General features: G+C 33.7%; 1 protein-coding gene across 1 annotated transcript in view; it reads left to right on the forward strand.

The window, feature by feature from the left end:
• Positions 1–16,515, forward strand: part of PGR (progesterone receptor) — an 82,597-nt gene extending 66,082 nt beyond the window's left edge. The window contains exons 5-8 of the mRNA XM_081281096.1: positions 6,243–6,387; positions 8,090–8,220; positions 11,880–12,037; positions 14,760–16,515. Of these exons, the coding sequence (XP_081137222.1) occupies positions 6,243–6,387; positions 8,090–8,220; positions 11,880–12,037; positions 14,760–14,915 (590 nt within the window). The 3' untranslated portion in view covers positions 14,916–16,515. The remainder of the gene's footprint in view (positions 1–6,242; positions 6,388–8,089; positions 8,221–11,879; positions 12,038–14,759) is intronic.
• Positions 16,516–16,822: the final 307 nt, after the last annotated feature.

Below are 16,822 nucleotides of genomic sequence, written 5' to 3' on the forward strand. Positions count from 1 at the left end.
CATTTTTCATATCTGGAAAGTTTTCTAAAATTATTTCATTCAACAGATTGCTCATTCATTTGGTTTGAACCTCTAAACCTTCCTCCATCCCAATGACTCTTAAGTTTGGTTTTTTTATGATATCCTATATCTCTTGGATGTTTTGCTCCTGGTTTCTTACCAGCCTTTCTGTGTTGACTAGACTCTTTTCCAGTTGATATACTTTGTCTTCATTATCTGATGTTCTGACTTCTACTTGATCTAGTCTACTTATAATACTCTCATTAGAGTTTTTGATTTGGTTTATGGTTTCCTGCATTTCTAGGATTACTGTTTGATTTTTTTTAAATCTCTATCTCCTGGTAGAGTTGATTTTTTTGCTTCTTGAATCTGTTTATTTAATTCATTTTCAAAGTATTCTTTCATTGTTTGGATTTGATGTCTAAAGACTTCTTTAAGATTCCATTCCATCTGAGTCAGGTATGCCTTGAGTTCTTTATCTGACCATTTTTCTGATGCCTCTAGGTTCTCCTGTAAATTTAAGCTATCCTGCATTGTTTGTAATCTTTTTTCCCTTGTTTTTTCATGGTGCTCATGTTACTTTCCAACTCTATTTGACTGCTGTGTTTCTGTTTTCTCCTATAAATTTGTTTTGTTTTTTTTTTTTTTATCTCTTGGGGATCTCTCTTTTGTGATGGGAGACTATGTCTGGAGATGTTGGGCTTTATTGTAATTTAAAGCAAATTCATTTGTTTCATAAAAGGCATACGGATTCTGAAGTTGTATAGCAATCTGTGGTTTGGTCTTAAAACTTTATGTGTAGGTCGGGTGCTGAGATGGTGTGGAGGTTGGTATGTCTTAGTTACTTTGGAAGATTGCTCTACTGAAGGGGGATATTAACAGGTGAATGGACCAGGGTATTAGGTGGTGGCTAGGGACTTAGGAGTCCTATATACAGCCTCGAAACATTCACCTATTTGCAATTAGAAAATTACACATAATGAAAGTCGTAATGCTTGTGATGAATGGTAGGGGGAGGGGAAGGAAGAAGTCCTTGAGGAGAAAGAGGGAGAGCAAAATAGGTAGAATACAAGGAAATGGTAAGAAAAATAAAAATTGAGAAGAGACAAAAAAAAAAAAGATAAATACAGTCTTAGAGTTCTGTTTTCTTCTCTTCCAGTAGGTGGAGTTGTGCCCTCCCAGCTGAGCTTCTTCCCTCCATATGCAGGGAACAATCCCTGTGCAGTGGCTCCTCTTGCCCTACTGGGCGGCTCTCCAATCCTGGCCGCCCAGGGTCATTTCTGGTCTCCAGCCCATTACCCCCTTCTCCTGCCAGCCAGGCCCCACTCACTGGTGGGGTTCTCCACAAATCTAGTTACACTTGCAGCCCCCTGGGAATGCGACTAAGCACTCTCTCTTTTAGCCATTCGCCCAGACCCCAAGGTTGTGGAGCTGGTGATTTGGGGGCCATCAGCTTATTTTGCCTGGTCCCTTTTGGTAGCCATGCCCCGGGAACTGGTGGAAAAAAAAAAAACTCGGCTGTTGCCTCTGGTGGTAGGGGAAGTTGGAGGTCAGGTGTCCCCTCTGTTTCCCTGGGCTCCTACAATCACGCCCTCGGATATCTGGGGATAGATTATTGAGATTTCCCAGCTGTATGGGGCTGGTGAGGTGGGAGTCACACACCTGTTGAAGCTGATTTCACTGGGAAGGGATCCCGACCGCCGAACTCTGGTGACGTGGGCTCTCTCTAATGGTGGATTCCCTTGCTGGTATGTCCGATGGGAGCGGGGTGAGTCTGGTCTGTCTCTGGTCTGTCTCGCTTCAGTTCTCGGTCGGCTGTCTGCTGGAGGCTTGGTTCGTAGCCTCTTCCAAGGGTCCAGTTTCTCTGCCGAGATGCCTCCATCTGTCTTTAAGCCGCTCACCGTCTCTGGCACTGCTGAATCGCCTCGGTCTGCAGGCTGCCAGACAGTCAGTAAGCACCTCCGTGCACGTGGCTGAGATTCGCCCGTGTCTGAGCAAGCAGCTGCCTCAGGGAGCCCAAACTCCCCTCCTAGGTCTCACTTCAGCCGAATTTTGCTGGGAGTTTCTCAGCAGGCAGAGTCCAATTGTTCTGAGGTCTCACTCTGTCCACGTGGCTGAGGAGGTGGAGGGATTGCTGCCTCCCCACCCACTGCCATGTTTCCAAATAAATATATTCTTGGAGAGTACAATGAACAATGTGTTAATGTTTTAATACATCTAATTAGTTTAAACTAACTCTCTACAAGACTGCCATTTTATATATTTACATACATGGAGTACATAATTTTTTATATAAAATAATGTGAAATATATTTTCTGGAAAATGTATATTCCCAATCACTTATTTTTATCTTTTGAATTTTACTGCCATTAATATCATACTTTAGCTGTATTATACAGGTTGTATAATTGTTGAAAAATGTCCCCTGACACATAATTTTTATTTCACTGTGTTTTAAAATAGAGACTTCCTATTGGGTTGATTAGTGGCCTTCATAGGAATATTATTCTAATAAGCAATTCTAGGAGCCATTCATAGACTAATAATAAATATCTCCATAGCTCCATGATATGCATAATTATCCATTTGAGTCTTATAGCAACTTATTGAATTAGTTATAACTATCAGTGTGATTTTACCCATGAAAAAATTTAGATTCAGTCATATCAAATAACTTGCCCAAAGTGGCATTTATCAAGTGATAGAACCAAGACTTCTTTTCTCCAAAGCTATTTGTAATGTAAGAAGAACGGCTGTAGACAGGTTAATACTTGCTTCCCTTTAGGAATTCTTCCTTTTCACAAGTTAGACAAATTCATTACTATAAATTTTATCAGAGAATTAATGTCCCATTTCTGTAAATGTTCAATTGACAAGATTTTGTGTTCTAGATTTATTGTGTTGATACTCAGTTTTGTTTCTAAAAGACACATTATATATAGACATGTACTTGAAGGTGAGTTTAAGTCATATTAAAATAAAGTATTGTGAAAACCACATGCCAAATTTTTATTGGCTGGTTATGTAGGGAGTCTTTCTGCACCTGAATAAATCAGAATTCTTGGAAGCCAACAACAACAAAACAGTTATTTATAAAAACAAACAAACAAAAACTCTATTTTAAAAAAGGGGGAAAAATTACTGGGAGATCAATAGGGAGTCATTGAATAGAAACTAGAGAACAAACTTGGAATATGGTAGAAACTGAGGCATAAATTAGCATGACAAACACACCCTTTGGATTCCTCTATCACTTGGTGCCTCCACCAGGCACTACTGCTGTCAAGATTTAATAACAGTATGTTTTGTCTTTGCTTTACTAACCCTGATTTACTAATCCTGATTCAAAGTACCTTATCCAGAGGCCAGACCCAAGCCATAAGCCCAGGGAAGCAGAGCTTTTAGCCAACTTCCTTTGTGGAAAGGTGGGGCACATGCTTTCACCAAACTGCAACCAGGGTGATCTGTACTGCACAGGGGAAGAAAGGAAGGAAGTTAGACAATGAAGAGACCATTCCCCAAGAGGAAAACTGCTGCTGTAATATCCCTAGTTGTAACATGCTCTAGAGTTCTTTGCAGTCCCAGTGAGGTTAATGAGTTCTCAAGAGAGAGCATCAGCCTTCCTGATGTTCACATGAGATGGGACCATCTTGAGTGTGTGAGAGAAGATAGCCTTCAGCTTTGATAATTCCTTTAAATGTCTAATGTAGTCAAGACATTAATTTATTTTGCTCTTAGTATCAAATAAATTAAGTTTTGCTTTAATTTTACTTTTGAATTGAGTAATTTCAATGAATTGAGTGGATTTCAATGGATTTTTTAGGTAAAACAGTCATTAGTCAAAGAACTTTAAAAAAAGTGGTTGATGTTTATATCAAAACACATTTTCCTCCTAAAATTTAATAAAATATTTCATCCACTCTCTTGTTTCTACTACAATCAGATACAAGTAATCTCCAAATTTGTATTTCTAGCCCAGATATCTCCCTATCCTAATTCAAATGCTCAACTGCTATCTAGATATTTGTGAGGTTCCTCAAACATATCCATATTTACTATTTTCTCCCTATCCTGTTTCTTCTCCTTTATCTCAGCAATGCTGCCACCACTATAGAATTCAGGTGAAGATGCTGATACATGTATTTGAGTTCTTCTTCCCACTTACACACAATTAGTTGCCAAATCTCTTTGATTTTGCATTTTAAATATCTCTCTGATGATCTCCTTCTTTCAATTCCTTCATATCAATTTAAGATAAGACTGTCATCATCTTTCATCTGATTGCCAACTGCTTTCCCTAATTTGAGTACTTGCTCCATGAATCCACTTTCCTCATAGCTACTAAGAATCTTCCTAAAACACATGTAGGCCATGTCTCTCCCATTGCTACTGATTGACATACAAGACCCTCCAAGCTTCAACCCCAGTCTACATCTCCAGAGATATCTTTGCTTCTCCCTCTCTTAAGTTCTTCAGTGCTGAACAGATGCTCTTCTTCAAATAAATGGGAAAAGATGAAAAGAAGAACTACAACCACTAAGTCAAAACACATTTTGCTTTTTGCTGCCATTCTCTCTCTGCCACCAACACCAGACAAGTGCCTGAAAGAGGGTGAAAGATCAGAGCATTTGTGCATGCACACATATGCACAACTCTAAATCACATAGATGTTTAAATTAAGATAGGTTTAAAAAAATGTGAAGAGAGAACCTATAGAATCAGAAAATTTTTGCCACCTGCACCTCAGATAGAATATTAATCTCTAGGATATACAAAGAACTAAAAATCTTAACACCACAAAACTAATAACCCAATCAATAAATGGGCAAAGGAACTGAACAGGCACTTCACAGAAAAAGAAATACAATCAGTCAACAAATATATGAAAAATTTTTCAACATCTCTAGCATTTAGGGAAATGCAAATTAAAACTACACTGAGATTCCATCTCATTCCAGTCAGAATGACAAATATCAAGAATGCAAGTAACAATAAATATCAGCGAGGATATAGAGACAAAATTTCACTCATACATTGCTAGTGGGACTGCAGATTAGTGCAACCACTCTGGAAGGTGGTATTGAAATTCTCTAGAAAAGTCAGAATGGAACCACCATTTGACCCAGTTATCCCACTCCTTGGCATATACCCAAAGGACTTAAAATCAGCAAACTACAGTGTCATTGCCACATTAATGTTTATAGCAGCTCAATTCATAATAGTTAAATTATGGAATCAGCCTAGTTACACTTCAATAGATGAATGGATAAAGAAAATGTGGTACATTTACACAATGTAATACTATTCAGCTATAAAGAAAAATGAAATTATGGGATTTGCAGGTAAATGGATGGAACTGGAGACTCTTATGCTAAGTGAAATAAGCCAATCCCAAAGAACAAAAGGCCAAATGTTTTTTTTTTTTTTTCTGACAGATGGATGCTAAATCACAATAGGTGAAAGTGGGTAGGGAAAATAGAAGTACTCTGGATTAGACAAAGGGGAATTAATGAAGGGAGGTTGAATGAAAATAGGAAAGATAGTAAAATGAATCAAACATTACTTTCCTATGTGCATCTATGAATATATGACCAATGTAATTCCACAATATGTACAACCAGAAGAATGGGAAATAATACTCCTTATATGCATAATATGTCAAAATACATTCTACTGTCATGTATAACTAATAAGAACAAATTTTAAAAGTATAAAGTAAAAAAAAATTGACCCCAAACATCTGGAATCTATGATATATAAGCATTGCTAGAAATTTAGATATACAACAATTGAGGGCACTGGTTTTATAAACTAAAACCAATTTATGTTTAAATTCCCCACAATTGAGATTACTCAACAAACTGAATATCACTCAGTCATCAGCTCTTGGTCTTTCAGGAAACTTTGCCTGGCCTGCCTTCTGATTGACTGGTATGCTCCCTCTTAGCTTTCTCATCACTGCTCCCCTATGCTTGTCTCTCCTGTTGAGTGGTGAGCTTCTGTTAAGGGTGAAGATTGATCTTCATCTTTATAACCCCAGCATTTTAACAAGGTGCCTGGCACACATACGGGTCTCAATAAATGGGTATTGCAAGAATGAGAGATGAGTGATTGATGAGTTCCTGATTTTAGGAAAAATTATATTAAGATTTGAAACCCTAATTATATCTGTTTTTAAACTTCTATGTATTTTCTACATTTTTTACATAAGTGATCATTTCATTTTAAAATTTTTTTGTAGGTTTTAGAAACTTACATATTGATGATCAGATAACTCTCATTCAGTACTCTTGGATGAGCTTAATGGTGTTTGGACTAGGATGGAGATCCTACAAACATGTCAGTGGGCAGATGTTATATTTTGCACCTGATCTAATACTAAATGAGTAAGTAGTAAATATTGTTGTCTTGTTATCATCACAAGTGTGTTTGCAACATAATTTTCAAAACTAAATTTCAGTAAATGACTATACATTTAGTATCTTAAATAATGGAATTTCCTTAAGTATTTTTCAGAATTACTTCAGGATACAACTTGATAATACAGTCTTAATAAAAATCATATCATTTGTATTAGTAATTTGATATTTTTTCTTTTTGTTTCAATATTTATTATTGTCTCAAATAAAAAATTTTAAATTCTTCAAAATTATGCCAAGAAATAGGCTTTAAAGACAACATCAAGTATTTACTTTATAAAGTTAAAATTTCATCCCTTATTATAATGAAGATGATTAAATAAATTAGAAATATTTTTTAAAGTATTGACTTAACTTCAAAAAGTAAAAACATCTTTTTTCTTACAGGAAAACTGGGTTTGTAATTTATTTTAAAAACTGAAAAGATAAATATTTAATTTGCCCTATTATACATAAATAATCAATTAATTTTCTACATATGACCAAATTAAAAATCTTTTTATCGCAATACTTATGATGTTCTAATGGTGAATGATGACGTACAAGTATTTAAATTAGTAACTTATACCTTGTGTAAGTTTTCATAGTTTATGGTATAATTTTCATATTTCATTCTGTTTTATCTTACACGTCTTTGATTATAAGAAATTAGCATCCTTCATTGTATAGTTCAAGAAACCGAGGCTTAGGTTAAGGGTCATGTTTTGCTCATATGCAGAAGTTAGAGAGGAAAAAGAAAAACAAAGTTGGAGGTAGATCTCCTAAAAATGAAGGGGAGATCAATAGAGAAAAGGGATCCAGATGTGAGAGATACAGAGGGAGGAAGGAAATGCTGGGGATCGATATTGGCCAAATTATATTAGTAGATTTATGTCTGTACAGATAACAGCAAATCTCATCAATATGTACAACTATAATGAAAACACACACACACACACACACACACACACACACATCCTGCTAAAGAATCAGGATTAATCTCAACTCTTTTGAGTCAAAACCTAGTATCTTTTTCACTGTTCCTGTTAGCATAATTTGATTGATGTGAACATTATAAAATAGCACAGGGTTAAAAAATAAATGTCCTCAACCTTCAGAATTGGTGTTTGAGCTTATGAATTATTATATGCTTGCTAACATTCTCTTTTATCCTCTATGTCACCATACATTTCCCCTAGAAAAGGCCACAGAGTGGTAACTTTCTGCAAACTAAGGCAATTCTCATGTGAATTACACACAAAATTATGTGTGTACACATACACACACACAGATATATGCTTTCATAGAAAAAATCAGCAGTAAATAAAGCATTTCTGAGCATTCTTTGCCTGCACATTCTCAAATTCTACAATTTTGCTTTCCTTTCTTGGTTTAGGTATTTAAAATTTTATTATAAAAGAAATAATATTAATTTTGGTCTATGTGCATCTAATAGGATTTTCTAATTTTAAAATATCATAAAACCAAATATTTAGTATTGTACTGTAAAAAAACTTAAAGATGTTGAAAACTCCAAATATTTATTGCTTATTAAAAATATTAGTCATAATCAATAATATGAGAAATAATTGTCAAAATCATATTCCCTGATATATTACATGAACTGGCAGAAACACTGTTTTTTTTTTCACCTATTGCTTTTTCTTCTATGTGTTATGTGTGGTGCAAGGCAGCGGATGAAGGAGTTGTCCTTCTATTCTTTATGCCTTACCATGTGGCAGATCCCACAGGAATTTGTCAAGCTTCAAATTAGCCATGAAGAATTCCTCTGTATGAAAGTATTGCTACTTCTTAATACAAGTGAGTACGAGTAACTTAATAAATGATATTTAGTTTCTTAACTTTAAATTCATTAGGAAGGTCTCAAATAATATCATATAATATATATGAGGTATAAATCTTAGATTGTAACTGTAAAGGAACAATATCTAATATATTGTCATAGACATTAATAAAATGACTTCATCTTTTATCATATCTTACCTACCATTATAATACAAAATGAGCTAACCAATTTGTTTATTTTAGATAAAATATGATTATATTTTTTTATGTTCACCTAATTTAATATTGTACTCTGATTAACATTACATAAACACAACCTATGCTTCCTTTTATAACCACTCACAAAAGTATTTACTATATATAAAATATACAAAAAATCTATTTTGTATGTAACTATTCTCCTTATATCAAGATAGACTAACCATTGCAACAAATAGATATGAAATTCAGCAGCTTAGTACATTCACACTGTGTTTTGTCATTCACACACACACAGTCCAGTGGGGTAAGCAGAAAAACCCATGCCCCTTCCATCAAGCGGCTCCACCTTTCTGTGGCTTGGAGTGCACCATTGCTTCTGACTAGAAATGAGAACTGAGTGAGCAAATTTGGAGGTATGATTTGAAAGTGTCATGCACCATTTCCACCTCCATTCCATGGTCCACCTGCCTGCAGCAAAAGCTGGGACATGCTGCCTGGCTGGATGCCCTGGAGCCAGAAGGAATGACATGAACCCAAGTATTGGTCACCAAAGAAAGGGCAAATATCAACTTCATTTTTTCTCATACACAAAGAATACATTAGCCTCTACCTCAGTAGATTCCTAAGGGGGTGTGGGTAGGGAAAATTTTAAAAAAGTAATGGTAAAAGAGCTGTTTACACTTTTCTGTGCCCTTTCAATGCACAGGGATGTTCAACTCTCAAATGTACAAATCTGTGCTTCCTTATTGGAAGTGATTGGAAGAGAACCACAGGGAGCTAAGGCCTTGGGTTCAGCTGCACCAAGTGTCTTTCTCAGCAGCATTTTTGCAGTGACTTCCTTCTAGTGGCACAAATATCAATTGGCTGGGAGAATAAATTGGCAAAATTATTATAAATCCATCTTTGAATCGAGAAGGATAAATAGATAAGAATTATAAACATATGAGGGAAAACAAACTAGAAGAAATATAAATTATTTTCAAATATCAGATAGGAAATAACTTTGTAAAATTAAATCCAGTGGTAAAAGTGTCAATGAAAAAGTTTCAATGATATGATGTTTTAGAAGTTTAACCTCCTATTTGCCTCTAAAAATTAAAATACAGATCTCCAGGAACAGATGACTGATTAAAATGCATATATTTACTATTGTTCCCCACAAAAATACACTTAATCTTAGTAAGTGGATTTACCAAGAAAATATCAAGAATAATGGTTTATATTCATATTCAAGAGTGAGGGAGATACAGGATTGTTTGGAAACCTTAGAGAGGTGTCCAAGTTTGAAAAAAACGGTAATATGAAGAAACTTGAAAGAAGAGTTTATAGATGAACACATACTATTTACATATATGTGTCATACAGGAATTTTCACCTGAGCAAAAACTGCATATTGCTGTCACCTGTCCAGAGACCTGTTTATATTCAGAATCTGAGCATTTGGAAACTCAAAGTTGAATAATTAACTTCTTGGTTACCCTTTGGCTTGTATGTGTGATGTTCTTTTCAGAAAAGAGTGGACTTCAAGGTCTGATTGGAATGCAAAAGATAAATAGTAGTTTTTAAGAAGTATTTTCCTTCTTGCTGAGCACACACATTTACCTTTAAACCAAGATAATTTCTTTATAAAAATATTATTAAGGGTCAAGATCATGGATGTATAGTAACATAAATTAAGAGATTTTGTTATTTTTCTTTCAGTAATGGATATAGCTACAGGAAAAGCAGATGGCACACTTAAAGTTGAACATTTGTTTGTAGGAAAAGTATACCTAAAGGAAAAAAAAATAAAGCAAGGAGGAAATTGGTACTGGTTGTAAACAAAAATAACCAACATGGTTTTGGTACCATTATGAAAACACAAATAACTGGGACAGAAGCAGACCTCAAATGGATCAGCAAGCTTTCTTGTATTCCACAGCAGAGTCAATCAGTCAGGCACAGGAGGGCTCATTTTCTGGGTACAAAAATGGCACACCAGTTACAGAAGGAGTCTGAGTTTTATAGTTCACAATGAGGGTGAATTTATCATTGGAGACTGAGACAGAATGTGTCCTTTGGGCAGTCAGGTAAAAAGTTGTAAAAAGTATGAAACTCATCGTCACTGGGCAAAGTTCAGAACTCAGCGTTCACTGCTTATCCGCTGTTACCCAGAGCTTCCCTATTTCTTGGATTTTCCTCTTTCCAGGACTCATGGGCAATGGCGAAAGGGTAAAAGTCCAGGGCCCCGCATTTCAGTTTCAGTATCAACCTCCTCCCTTCAGGACCCATAGTGGTTAGGAAGGGATGAATGTTTGCCTTTGATGCAGATGGCTGGAGATGAACCCGGGAAGGGATGAAAGTTTGCTTTCCTTCCCCTGAGGGCCCATTGTTACTGGGAAAAGATTCACTTGAGAGAGGTTTAATGTTTGGCTAATGTCCCTACCTCCTCCGGAGATGAGATAAATTTTTCCCTGGGGCTGTCTTATAGGAATATTATTTTCCATAACCCTTCACTGGTGGTATAATTGCTAGAGAAATCAACCAGGGTGTCTTAGATCAGTGATAGCAGAAGGACCTAAAAGATTTATGAGAAAACAATGGTGGAATTGATAATGAAGTGAAAATACAAGAACTAGTAGTTACGCCTAAGATCTGCATACAGGAATTACAGATTTCAGAGATAAATATCCAAGTTATTAGTTGATATTGTAAGGAGAATAATTGGCATTTTCATTAAATCAAGACTAAAATGTGAATAACAGTTTTCACACTCAGTATTTAATATTGTTCCATAAATGTTGAAACAATGCAATGAATTGTGGGGCAGAAATGAGAGCTACAACTATTGGAAATGAAAATGAAATATTTGGATGTTATATTTTTGAATACCAAGAAAATCAAGATTATCCACCAAAAATTGCTTGAATTAAAAATAGACTACAACTAGGTGTCTGCATCTAAGAGTAATATTCAAATATTAATAGCTTTCTCCTTATATCAGCAGATAGGCATTAGAAAATTTAGTAAAGCAATGTTAAAATGACAAAAACAGAAAAAGACAACTTATCTGGGAATAATCTTAATGAAAAATATTTGAGATTTGCATGAAGAAGAAATTTCAAAGAAACCCAATCATTTGTTAAAAAAAAAAAAGAACCAGAGTACATTTATAAACCAAATCAAACCATGTATTTGAGGTAGGATGATAGAATAAATTCTGGTGCTTTTCTGAGTAAATGCTGACTAAGTTAAATTCATAATACAGGTCTGAAACAGGTAAGCTGAAATGTTCTTTAATATGCCTAGTTGGTCTTATATTCTTTCAGAATTAGAAGTTTCCATATACTGATGTTATCCATACCACTGTCTTTTCCCTACTTGAGGTGGTTTTATTAGGATTACATATAAAAGAAATCATCTAGCTCAGAAATGTATAAGTTGTTAGTGTTATCTTTTTAACATAACTGCCACTTGTAATTATCTTCCTATAGTTCCTTTGGAAGGACTAAGAAGCCAAAGCCAGTTTGAAGACATGAGATCAAGCTACATTAGAGAGCTCATCAAAGCAATTGGTTTGAGGCAGAAAGGAGTTGTCTCTAGTTCACAGCGTTTCTATCAACTTACAAAACTTCTGGATAGCTTGCATGATGTAAGTATTTTGCTCCCCAGGATATCAGTACTTGTTCTCTAGATTTATCTAACTTTTTAAATGTTAAATATAAATTTTATTTGATATGTTTTCATCAAATTTGTATTTGTGCTCCTGGTTTAAAGAGTTCTGATACCATACTGTTCTGAATTTATATTGGGCTTTTTTTTTCATTTTCAGTGTAGATCACTGAAATAGCCCTTTATTAGTATTTATATAACCTAAGAGTAATTTAATGGCTGGTAGGAATTAGGATACATTTCCCAGAATATGTTCTAAAATATTTTGCTTAAAACTAGCAAAGTTTTTTATATAGGTAATAAAAGCAAAAGTATGGATGTAGAAAATAATAATCTACCATTGATATGGAATTCTAAATAACGTGGCTGTTGGGAAATCAGGCACTATATAGCAAGAGCTAAAATCTGCATGCTTTTCAAGGTTTTATTTTTCAGAATTTATCTTAAAGACATAATTAGGCAAGAATTTAAGTTTTTAAATTCTTTCTGGATTTTTTTTTCTCTGCTGTGATGAACAACCCAAAAATGTCCAACTCAGAACTGGATTATTAAAACAAAACATATGTGGTTAGTCAAGACCTATTGAATAGAAGTTTTTATTGCTGCAATGCTCAGAAACCACATTAAAATGACAGTTAAGCCATAAAAAAAGGCTATCTACTTACCAGGTCAACTTTTGAGTCCTTACTTCTGAATATGAATAGATTGCCAAGAGTGTGAGCTATTCAAGTGAAGCCTCTAAAATGCAAAGCAGACAACTAAATAAGCAGGAAAAAAGCAGCTTGAAGGAACAAACATCAGTACAGACAACAAAAGAACACTTTTAATCCCCTCAGAGAAATAAGAATGATATTTTGTCTAAGAAAGGAGAATATTAAAAAATGAACATTGAGCAAGAAAAATGCTTTTGGATGATTAAATGTAGAGAAGAAATTAAAAATTCAACAAGAGGGATAAAATATAAACTCTCAGAAAATAATTTAAAAATTAATTCAAGAAAAATTAGGAGAGAGAGCAAATTTAAGGAATTAATCTAGGGATTTCCACCCCCAATTAATAGGAATTTCCAGAAGACAGATAAGAGAAAAATCAAAAGAGGAAATTACATAATAATCAAAGTTACTGGAACTGCAGAATATGAGCTTTTTAACTCTATGGGCATGGTGTACAGGCACTGCATACTTGTACAAGGGTACATTATTATAAAATGTGAATTCAGAATATCAGAAATGAGGAGACTATCCTAAATATACTAGAGATCAAAAGAAAATGTCACAAACAAATTCTCCACATTAAGAATGACATTAGACTTCTCAAAAGCAACACTGGAAGCCAGAAGATGGAACGATGCATGAGCAATGCCTCTAGAATTTTGATGGAAAAGAAAAATTATTAAAGAATTAGATTTCAAGCCAATTCACCAAACGAGGCAATGATAATATAAAAGTAGTATTTCTACTCATGCAGTCTCAGAGTTTATGTCAAATATAACCTGTCTTGAGAACTACCACAGAATGTGTCACAGCAAAACAATAAGCCAAAGAAGTACAGGATCCAACCCAAGAGTGATGCCAAAGATGCCCTAGTAATTGTACAGAGCAGTCTAGATAGGAAGAGCAAGACAAAGTGTTCTGGCAGACCAGCTTCAGGAATCATTATTGGGAGACCGCCGGTAGGCATAACCATAGCAAGGTGAATTTTTTCATTGCTATCAGGAAAATTTGACTATGGCTTTGTACCAATATGAAGAAACAAAGCAAACAAGAATACTACGGGATTAGCTCTTACAACTTAAAAACAAGCCATGTAAAGAAGGAAATGTAATCCAGAAGGGAAACAATACAAATCTTTGTAATATAATTGCTGGAAACTGATTTAGCCAAATATTGAAATGTATGCAGAGAATGGGGAGAAGAGAAAATATAGTTGAGGAGCAGAGTATGTAGTATAAGAGAACTAAATCCTCAATTTTCATAGCACGACCTCAATAATGTCAGAATGAAAAGAAAATGTTTATTTGAGATACAGATATAAATGTCAAAAGACACAGATTTTAAAAATACAGAAAGTTAGTTGTGTCTGGGGAACTGAAATAAGAAGTGCATCAGGGAACTGAGGAATTTTGTTGCTGCTGCTGCTGTTGTTTTTGTTATAAACCTTGAAGTTCTTTCTAACTTTCAAAATCCCATACATGAATTACTTTAATAAAAATTAAAATTTGATTAAAATGTTGAGTTATTGATATAAAAACATCAACATATAATTATGTGAAAAAGCCAGATTGACAAATGGGATTTATGTCATAATTTCAGTTAAAAAATATATGTGTAATATTGTCAATAGGCTTATGTATGCATATATATATATATATATATATATATATATATATATATATATATATATATATATATAGGGGAAAAAACTTGAAACTGTTTTGAAGCTGAAATGTTCACTTTGGTTATTTTGTGGAAACATGGATAAATTTCATTCCTTTAAATCTTTCCTTAGTATTAGGATGTCGCATCATGAGTATATGATACTTGTGTATTCTAGACAGTGATGGGAATTATTTTCAGTTTGGAAGGAAGAAAGTCTTGACAAGTATTTCTATTGTTAGAAATATAAGTTATGTTTGCATAGCATACAAATCTACTTATTTATTTATTTTTTTTACATTTCCTACCCATTTGTTAAACTGACAGCTTGTCAAACAACTTCATCTATACTGCTTGAACACATTTATCCAGTCCCGGGCACTGAGTGTTGAATTTCCAGAAATGATGTCTGAAGTTATTGCTGCACAGTTACCCAAGATCTTGGCAGGGATGGTGAAACCTCTTCTCTTTCATAAAAAGTGAATGTCAGTTTTCTTTCAAAAAATCAAATCTGTGGTATGTCATTGTTTTGGTTAGGGTTATGAGGTCTTTAGTTTTTATATTCTTCTGAATGCCTTACATTTATAACATATCATATTGTGTAAATTTATGAAAAAAATGTGAGATTCAAACTTTCCTTTGTTAAGCATCATTCAAATTTTAAAAGTGTCTTGTGTACCCATAGTTTCTTTTAGAGTTTTTAAGACTGAAAGATTGTTGAAGTAAATTATGTCTTATCCATATTATTTCATACCATTTAGGTGAGACTTTTTAACTTTTGCATCAAACAAATCTTCTACTTTAGGAAAAAAATTCACATGTAATAATAAAAATCTATTATATATACTACTTATGGATAACTCACTTTACCTTCCTAGTTATGTTTAGAGAAATGAATCTTTAAATGGCAGGCAAACTTTAAACAAAAAATTTATAATCTTAACTAGATTTTCAAAATTTTTTTTAATGGAAAAAATATAGAAATGGAGTATAAAACCAAAAATGGATTGATGTTTCTCAAAGTAGGCAAAACAACTCACATGTTAAGATCATTGTCCAGGCCAGAAATACGGATCTCTAGTAAAGAAATTAATAAGTAGCCATGTTGTAGTAACAGTATTGGGGCTTTTGTTGGCTTTTTATTAAATATTTTGGGGGAGGGAATTGTCCTCAAATAAAATATTGCAATTAGAAAATAGAGGTCAGAAGATTTTTGTGACCTAATTCCATTCCTTATCATTGGTGACATGCAGAAAGTCACTCGATCTTACTGATTTTCAATTTCCTGATCTTTAAAAGTAAAATGTAAGAATATCTTTCCTGCCAAATGCTTCTTTTGGCCAGAGTTTCTTATTAACATCTTCTCAAACCAAAGATAGAAGGAAGGGAAGGAGAAAAGGAGGAAAAAAGCTTAAAAGAAGAAAGGGATAAATACATATATATATATTTTTTTTTCCTTCCCTCCATTATTCAAACATTTGAGGATGGTGTTTTTCAGTGAAATATAATAGATGATTCTCAGGTTGAAAAATTTTTTGAGTGCCTCTGATCCAAATCTAAAGGATACTTCAGGAAATAGATGAATCTCAGGTTGAGAGCTTCTGACCCAATTCTATGAGAGCTGCTTCAGGAATTACTAGATAATGGCTTAAAACAGTACACCCAATTACAATAACTAGAAAGCACACAATTCACATTGTTACTTGAATTGAAAATATTCCTTTGGAAGACAAACAAGAGTAATTTTGTCTGTGGTGAATCACTGGAGATACTTTTTTTAAAAAAGAAAAATATATAAAAGAAAATATATACATATATGTATATATACACATGCACATATGTATGTGTATATATACATATTTATATTTGGTACTTGGTATATGTACCAGCTGTTCATTAGACCTATCTGGCACATAGAATAGTTCCTACTGCTGGTGAAATGCAATCAAAATCAATTATTTCCTTTTATAAAGTAATTTATATCAATTTTAGGCATATATATATATATATGTATGTGCAAAATTTCTAACAACAGATTTTTTTTCCTAAGTTTCTTCAAAAGTGAAAATATTGCTATCTTACATTAAAACCTATCTTCTTGTGTAAATTAATAATTGCTAATGTGAATATTAAACTTTAAAAATATAGAAAAAATTTCTATATGTAAGTTTCTGATTTCTGAATGCATTTTAATTATCCCATTTCTTCAACTGATAAATACAGTTTACCAAGGGACAATAACATAAGAATATTCTTAATATTAACATGACCTTTAAAACAAAATTATTTCATTTGATTAAAATGATTTTGATTAAAAATTGACATAATTATGTTACCATAGCTTTTTTTAACAATAAATTCTTCAAAGTAAAAAAAAAATTAGTTATAAA

Source organism: Spermophilus citellus (genome assembly GCF_964194105.1).
Source record: "Spermophilus citellus genome assembly, chromosome: 2".
NCBI classification, from domain to species: Eukaryota; Metazoa; Chordata; class Mammalia; order Rodentia; family Sciuridae; genus Spermophilus; species Spermophilus citellus.